Source organism: Eurypyga helias, unplaced genomic scaffold (genome assembly GCF_000690775.1).
Source record: "Eurypyga helias isolate BGI_N326 unplaced genomic scaffold, ASM69077v1 scaffold14983, whole genome shotgun sequence".
NCBI classification, from domain to species: Eukaryota; Metazoa; Chordata; class Aves; order Eurypygiformes; family Eurypygidae; genus Eurypyga; species Eurypyga helias.
The window spans coordinates 11,131-19,899 of NW_010241975.1; the positions used below are offsets into that span (position 1 = coordinate 11,131).

At 45.2% G+C, this 8,769-nt stretch overlaps 1 protein-coding gene across 1 annotated transcript in view; it reads right to left on the reverse strand.

The window, feature by feature from the left end:
- The window catches only part of PANK4 (pantothenate kinase 4), a gene marked incomplete at its 5' end in the record, with an annotated part of 17,221 nt that extends 10,944 nt beyond the window's left edge, over positions 1 to 6,277 (reverse strand). The window contains 5 exons of the mRNA XM_010148926.1: positions 644 to 797; positions 2,270 to 2,362; positions 2,863 to 3,046; positions 5,115 to 5,323; positions 6,195 to 6,277. Of these exons, the coding sequence (XP_010147228.1) occupies positions 644 to 797; positions 2,270 to 2,362; positions 2,863 to 3,046; positions 5,115 to 5,323; positions 6,195 to 6,277 (723 nt within the window). The remainder of the gene's footprint in view (positions 1 to 643; positions 798 to 2,269; positions 2,363 to 2,862; positions 3,047 to 5,114; positions 5,324 to 6,194) is intronic.
- Between the last annotated feature and the right edge of the window lie 2,492 nt (positions 6,278 to 8,769).

Below are 8,769 nucleotides of genomic sequence, written 5' to 3' on the forward strand. Positions count from 1 at the left end.
AGCAGTACCAGGGCAGGGACAGTCCCCTGTACTGGGAACGGGTGAGGCCACACCTTGAATCCTGGGGTCAGTTTTGGGCCCCTCAGTACAAGAAAGACATTGAGGTGCACCAGGGGTGGCTTAGATTGGGTATTAGGAAAAATTCCTTCCCAGAAAGGGCTGTCAGGCATCGGAATGGGCTGCCCAGGGAGGTGGTCCAGTCACCATCCCTGGAAGCATCTAAAAGATGCAGAGATGTGGTGCTCAGGGACATGGGTTAGTGGTGGTCTCGGCAGTGCTGGGTTAACGGCTGGACTTGATGATCCTAAAGGTCTTTTCCAACGTAAACAATGCCATGATTATGTGATTCTGTTTCTATTCTATCACACTCCCAAGGACCAGAGGCAATGGTTGCATTTCTTCTCCTTATGAGTTTCAAACAACTCCAGATCAGTGGAGAACCCAAGTCCCGTCCCAGCCTGGCACACGTAACACAGGGAAACGGGGAAGGGAAGGTACGGTCCAGCTGATGAAGCTGGCAGCTACTTCTCTTCCCATTTCAGCGTTCACAGAGAGCTGGCTCCAGCAGCCAGTCCACGCTGACAGGCAGCATGAAGTACTAACTGTATAGCAAATCGTGGGTAGGTCTTTGATACACCGGTACCTTTATCTGCTGTAGTGGATTTCCCGAAGCTGCTAGCTATCAGATTGCCACTCAGCCCCAGGGTCTGGTAGGCGCCTCCGTACACATCTTTCACCAGCATGTCTACGTTGGTGTGCTGTCCCTTTGAAGCCAGCTGCAGCAATTCATCGAATTTCTGAGGATGAGAAGCAGAGTTACTCCAGCTTTCCTGGACAGCCAGAGAGCCTTGCCCATAAATCCACAGTTCTGACCAAAACTGGGGGTTTTGGCGTGTCTTAGAAACAACCCTGCCAGCAAAACGTACATTATTTCTAATTACAAGGACTTATCCAGAGTCCCAATCTTATCAGACTGATCTTAATTGGAGCTCCTCTAACGATGAAAAGCACAACTGTCCCCTTCCGTTATCTGCAGTTATATGCAAATAATCTGCTGAATTTCCCCTGCGAACTAGAGATGCATCAGCACATATAAAACAGAAGCCTCATGCATCTCTTACCTTGGACCAAGTCAGAAACACAGTAACTAAGAGGAAACCGAATTACATCGTCTCGAAAAACAAACAAATGTTTAAAACCCAAAAGACTGATTCTGCCTTTGCTGCTGCAGAAACGCACTGACGTCCCTGAAATGAAACATTTACGCAATCTGCGTTACCCCAAAAGTGAATCTGTAAGTCTGTTAACCCTTATTTCTTCTGCTACAAAACCAGAGAGAATTAAGAGCAGGCATCGTCATGTTCTAAGATTTCTTCTTTAAAAGCACGAAACAAAATATTGCAGGTATGGGGCTTCCCTTTGACATTTTCTGACAGGGTGCATATGTAACTCTAGCTTTTTGTGCACCGCTGACATTTAGGGACACCTATTTAAGCCACATGGATCTCTGAGACAGGAAAAACCAGCGTGATTTAAGAGCTGAGTTAGGCAGAACGGTACTAAATCAGGGCTTATTCTGGCAGATCACCAACCTGGGATTTAAGTGACGAACCCCTGAATGCGTAACATGTAACAAGGAGTTAGAATTCCTCCTCTCTACTCCCAGACATTTTGCAGTAATTGGGCGCTCTCTGCTTTGCTTCTGCAGATAATATTGCAGGAACTAGGCAGGCATTTCATGTTGAAAAAGAGTACAGAAGATTAACAGACCACTTTGAGGAGGCCATTCTCGGCATCAGAGACATGACTTTGTTGACAAACTCCTTGAGTCCCACACAGGATTATTAGTTATCCACCAATGAGCATCTTACAATATTTGTCCCTATATTCTACTAGTACCTTTTTACATTGAAGCTTCCTTTCTTGCATCAGAAGCCCCAAAAATACGAACATAAGGACTGAGCCTCGCTATCCAACAGTCTAGAACCATGAGCACCTAATGGAGAGTATTAAAATCATCCTGAGCATTTCAGATCTGCCTGTTCTGTTTCTCTACAAGGCAGTAATTCTTGGAATAAAAGGTAAAACCCCTGAAGAGGCAGGCATAACGTTTTTCATCTTCTAGTACACTAATGCTGGACTTCTGGTTTCCCATGCAAACATCCCTTAACTATTTCTCCCTGTGTGAAGCACTGGGGATTCCAACGTTTCAAGCTTCCTCTTAGTACCTCATTTAATCCCGTGCCCCTTAAAACTGACACTTCCATACCTTTGTTTTTGTGAGCAGTGCTCCAAGGCCCCAGAAGGTTCCGCCGCCAATCGAGCTCCCTCCAATCCATTCAAATTTGTCTTCGGTTTCTACCTGTCAATAAAACAAGGCACATTTGTCTAGAAAGTCCTAAGTACAGACACACAGTTCAATATGAGAGCGGAATTAATGCAGGCAGAACGATTTCACTGTGTCAGTATCAGGTGAGACGTTCTCCAGACGTACATGTTCCACCAGCAGGTTTTGAAATTGTTTTAATTTAATTCTTGGCCAATAACCCTAAATATAGACATTAAATCTGGTCCACTCAACAGCGTATCAAAACAAACCAACAGTTATTAAAGCTCACTCGGATCTGACAGCCTTTGTTCTTATCATTTAATGTAGTAACTGCTCTACACATCGAAATAAACGTGATGAAAACCAAACCCTGGTAGAGAATGGCAAAGCATTCAAAACTTCATCAGAGATGGAAATTAAAACAAAAAGATCATTCTTTTCTTTCTAAACTTTGCGTTACCCAAGAAGAAACAAGTCTAAACCAGTAAGATGTTTCAGATCACCTACAATAAAACATTTTAGCAACCACTCACCTTCACTATAGAAACCCCAGAGCCAATATTCACCAGTAAATAAGGAAAAATATTTGGGTGGTTCGTCTGAAATCGGAATTCTGTGTCAGAATCTTTCTGGTATGCAAACACTTCATGGGGTATGTTCCTTAGCACAAAGTTGCATCCTTTAATTAGGCAGGTCATTACATCTTCTTTATCTACCCTGAGGAGAAGAGGGAGGAAAAACCCTTACATAACTTTCACAGGTGCAAGTACGCTCTTACAGCAGGGGTTTTTAAAGACTTTGCAAACAGGAGATAGTAACCCAGACCACATGGCAACAGTTCGATCCCTTCAACACGGACCCTCTGCCTGCCTTCCCTCTGGTGTTCCTCTCCCATGCCCAGCACACAGGCCAAAGCTGGGCTGCGGTTACCCAGGACCTTCATTCTTACATTAATCACGCCGTCATTAAACATCATCCTGCCCCCCTCTTTGCTCGCCTACGCTGCCTGTTAGTGCCCTACTGCTCGCACAAGTGCAACTGCCATGAAGTAAGTCAGGACGCTTGTCTGGAAATTCACCTACCAAAACAATTTCCTAACAGGGAATATTTTTCTACTGCTCTCCCTTCCTTCCCAACCAAGGGAAAACAGTCCCTCTAAACATTTCAGCACCCGTTTATGGCAGATTAAAGTGATGGCGAGGAGGATATTGGGATTACCAAACACAGGGGGAAAAAAAAAAGACTTCTCACAAGAATCACAGGATTCATGACTGTAGGTATCCTGAGTGTGGAGTCTAGGAACATGATACCTCATTTTAGAGAAGGTAAATAGTGTAGTTAAGTCAGCTAACACCTGCTGACTGCTGTAAACTTCTGCATCTTATGTACTGTGACGGATTTATGCTAAATTTCTGACACGAAGCATCATAAGACTTTTTGAAAAGATATCAGCACAGCAAAAACATACAATTGCGTTAACAGAGAATGCTTTCCCTGTGTCAGGATGGAGAAGGTCCTGCTGTCGGGGCCCGTGGACCAATTCACTTTGTCGTTACCGAAAAACCAAAGAAACAACCAACAGGTGCATCACATGAGAAAAGGGGGGAAGTGCCTCCTTGGCCTGATTAACGGATACTCAGTAACAGCCAATAAGGTACTGACCTAGCCTGGTTTGGAAAAAAGAGTTAACAGAGTCATACCCACCAGAAGAGAGTTAGCTGAAAAAAGCAGTATAAAGGAAGACGAGCAGAGTAACTCAGAAGCTGCAGCATGTACTAGAGAATTACAGCCTAGGCAGTGCCTTGCAGTGCTCCCCAGCAACACCAGGTAATGCTTTACGGCGGGGTATTAACGACGTTTTTATCTGTACTTGCAGCAGCTCTTTAGCGCGTGGTGTTTGATAAAGGTGCTTGAGGGGCAAGTTTATGAGGCTGTAAGTTTGCGGGACTGTCCTTTAGTCTCCTGCGAGCCTACACCTCTGCATGAGGTTTAGGCAGGAGCTATGCAGTAAAGTTATTAGTTGTACTAGCTAGCTCCCTTCTGAGCGTGCACAGAAAAACGTTAGAAGCTCTTGGAGCTCAAACTGGAGAACCCAGGCAGCTACAGAGATTAGATATGTTCAGGAAGAAGTGTTTGCCAATGATACTTTGGTTTTTAATAATTAAGTTGTCTTGTGCCCTTTGTCCTTAGAACGTAGTAAGACTGATACACAAATTACACCCATCGCAGTAACTGACCAGAGTCTGTTAAAATTCCTGTTAGTAATGAACCTACTCCCTACTTTATTTCAAATATTACTTCACTTTATACACCACGGCAGGTGTTTGTGTACTTGCATCTCACTCCAGCAGAGTTCAGCGGTATGTCCGAAGCGTGCTACTGGCAGCCAGGACACCGACGCTGAAATGCTGCCAACTGTGAGGTGAAAAGTAAAACCCACGATGGTGGCAGAGGCTAGTTTAACTTAAAAATGGAGTAGGTGCAAGTAAAATCCCTACAGAAAAATGCTGTGACAATACCCTGCTCTCCTCTCTTTACTGTCTTCCTCCTGAATGTTGTGCTCTGTAGGCTCTGCTCCCTCCTCTCTGCTGTGTCAGGTAGTTATCATCTGCAGCTTGTGCGCACCCACGTGTCCCTTCGGCCTGGTCCGGCCAAGACGCGCGCACCGCTTCGCTCTCACGGCGCAGACCGCTTTTGAGGGCGGGTGGGCAGAGCAGAAAGTTGACCTGTGAAAATCTCTTCAAAGAAGAAATATGTTCTTATAAGTTGAAACAGTTCCACTTACTTCAACCCCAATTTCTTCTCAATAAGATCTTTGAATTTATAGGCGCCACCACCTGTGGCTTTGATGACTTTTGTCTCTGTATTGACAAGATGGTCCTTGATGAAATCTAGGCAGGTTTCGATATACGTGTTTTCAAATTTAATGAAGTGAAGTCGAGCTGTGATCTCCTCTTGAACTGATATTTCATACAAAGGTTCGTTTTCTACGTCCTTTAAAAGAGAAAATAACTTCTTACACAATATCCAAAATCCTTCCTGGAGAACAAGATTGTATGCTGAAGCACTAAACATCAGTGCCGGTGCTTCCTTTGCTGTGACCGTGTGTTAGTGCTGTTAAAAACATACCATCCCAAGCTACTCTCAAAGAAGGACAGTTTCAACGGAGCTTAATACTCCGTAAGCTGAGAATACCATCAATTCTCTCTTGCATTAGACATGCAGGAAATATCTCCGTATGAGAAAAGTTATGTTTACATGGGAGTATGCGATTTTTTTTTTTTTTTTTTACTAAAGCACCATACTTACCCATCTAGAAAATAACTATTTTGAAGGCTAACTGGCAATTCAAGTGCTTCTGAGATGGCGAGGATGTAACAGAGTTTGCCTGTGCATGGGCTGCCCAAGTGTGAAGCCCCGCAAGCAGCCTTTCGGTGAAGAGAACATGTACTGTGTGCCATCACATGAACTAAGATCTAGAGCTATATTAAACTGGCAAAGTAACTGCCAAACCTACGCTAATGGTTAACCCTTTGCTGTCTGGTAGAGAAAGTTATTAACAGGAGCCACACTCTGCTCTGAGCTCCAGCGCAAATGCTTAGGGATGGCTGCAAGTGTCAAGTATAGGCTAGAATGGGTGTTTAGTTTAAACACTTCACTTGTGACAACTTATTTCAGAGTAGCAGGCATGACAGACGGTCACACTTACACTACAAGAAAGTTCTAGATAAAGTTTTAAGGCTATAAAGTTTTATCTAGAACAAGTTCCTAATTGGGTTTCCGATAAAATTTCTAGTCTACGAGAAGCCAGTCCAGGCCCTCACGGGGTCAATCGCGTGCGACTGATTCATGATACAATTCTCACCTTTCCAGAATGATCAAAGGATCTCACTCTTGCCACTTTGTGCTGCACGGTTGAATAATAAGCCAACTTGGTTAATGAACCACCTGTTAGTAAAAAGATGATAGGTTATGATTAATGCCTCACCCTGGAGCAAACAATGGAACTTATGTTTATGTATGCTCTCCCTACGAGTTCTTGGGTTTCCCGAGAGCTCCTCAGCTAAAGCCCGATACAATTAAGCTAAGTGCATGCTGCAGTGAGCCAAAGAACCCTTGTCTGGGAACTGGTTTGGCACAGTTAACTCCCAATGAACTGCTTGTGGGAAGAGCTCCACGAACTGAGCTTATGCCCAACTGATGTGGGGGTGACTGAAGATGAGCAGAAACAAGTGGAAGTGCTTCACTGGCTGGGGTATCACATCTATCATTGCTATTTATCTTGCTTGAAAACTCTTTGTAGAAACCCCCAAATCTCTTGAGTGTAAGAGGGGTTTTCTAGTTTGCCACAACTGAGCAATGCATGCCCCATGCACGACCAGACTGTTTGATCAGGAGCTCTTCAGTCAGTATTTTTAACCTGCTTCCAAGGACGAGCTACAAACCCATAGCTGGTTAGAAGACGACTCTATGCACTACATGTTTTGCGAGATTATTCTTGGCTCTGGGGTAAAGAACACTTAGAACGCTGTTCCTCCAGCATACCAGTTTGCAAGATTACCAACACGCAAGTCCCAGCCCCATCACCCTCGTCTCTTCAGGCCCCGAGTCTGCCTCCATCAAGGCGGCAATGCTTCCAGCTTTCATCTGGAAACAGAACTTAACCACTTGCCCTATCTGTGCTGTCTTTGCATCTGACCTGCAAAAGTGAATTCCTGAAGTCAGGCTGAATAACCTCACTGATAACTGGTTTTCCTTAGGAAAAACAGCACCTGCTGGTGCTTCGGACGTCGCTGCTATCTTTAGCCAAGTAGGTGTTTGAGCCTGTCCGAGCCTGCTTGTTTTTGTTAAAACAGGAGCACAGGCAGTCTGCATCTGTCTGTGCTACCGGCCTAACGCGTAGCTGGATTTAAGTCTCTGTACGTTACCTGCCTCTTGCCAAAGATGTGGCATCTTACCCCCTGCGGCAAGTTTACCGTGCCCCTCGCAGAACGTGCTGCGTACAGGATGGGAAGTAATTTAACCAACTACTGGATTAAAATTAAAAGTCCTAACAGCAAATAAAACCCTAGGATTGTTAGATCACAACATAAGGGCTAAATTCATTGGCTCTATACCCTGCTGCCTCATAAACAGGTGCAATCAAGAAATGCAGCATGGGCAAGTGAAAAAGTGATCCGTGCTTGTAGCTTGGCCTTCGTAACAGTGCTCCCACCTCTTTCCCGGTGCTCCAGTAAACAAGGAGAGTTTTGCAAGCTGTAGGAGAAAAACAGGCGGCTTTCTCCAGCAAAACTCCAGTGAGGTCAACTGAGTGACAGATGCTTATAGTAACAAAAGCAATAAATCTTCCCTGACCTCAGATCTGATTTCAGTGTACTAGCCAATGCCTTAAAGTTTCTGGTAAACAAAACCCAAACTCTGTTTTGCTAGCTTACTGCTTAGAGGCTGGGTTTTGGGGTTTGTTTGAGGTTTGGTGTTTTTTTTTAGCTTTTAAAAACTGAACTCGGCTTTGTGCTATGGGGAAAAGCTTCCTTCCAAACCTCTAAGTGGAGGAATTGTGTTGGAATGCCACGCTGTTTGTACAATGCTGATGTAACGATATGGGTGCTTCAGCAGTTAATTTTTCATCAGATAAATGGTATGTAAAGCCATGCTTTATACATTCTCCCCTTCCCCTCCCAGTTTTTAAAGACTTAAATCCATTCAGAACACCAGCTGAGACATGTAACCAGGCTTTATAACTAATCCCACAACTCTAATTCCACTCTGACCCACAGAAAGGACCGATTCCAGCTGTTATTTTAACAGGCATGAAACCAGTAGCTACTGAAGGAGTTAAGTAGACTTGTGACATGACAATATCATATATTATGGTGCATATACAGTAAGTCTATACTACCCAAAGCAGTGTTAATCAGAGGACTAATGGAGGTTTGTATCCTGGTAGTGTGGCTGCAGAACACTTTTCTGCCTTCCCTACTAAATAGTTCCACTGACCTAGTAACTGCAAAACAGGAGCAAAATGCGTTTAGTGGCATATTTGAGTTTGCAGCTCTCGGCAGAATTGCGCTAATCCCTGCCTGGGTGAACCTGTTGTTAACAGGCTTAGCTCAGCGGTGTCCCAGCACGGCCCTGCACCATTCCCTGCTGGGGAGCTCGGGTGGCACTTGGATGGGCATCGCTCCGGCCCTGGTGCAGGCTGTGGTACCCAGGAATGTCGTGTTCTCAGGCACAGGACATGGGCTGTTTCTGGGGGTGACGGAGGAAGCAAGCGCAGCCAGCGGCTGTTCCAGGCGCTCGGCCCTGCCCGACCCAGCCGGCTCCGCGCTTTGCCAGGGCGGGGGGCACAGCAGCTTCCCCCGGCCCCTTTCTTCTTCGAGGTCGCTTTCGGAGCGAACGCAGCGCCCTGCTCGCCAGGGACGAGGGTCGCTCGGGGGGTC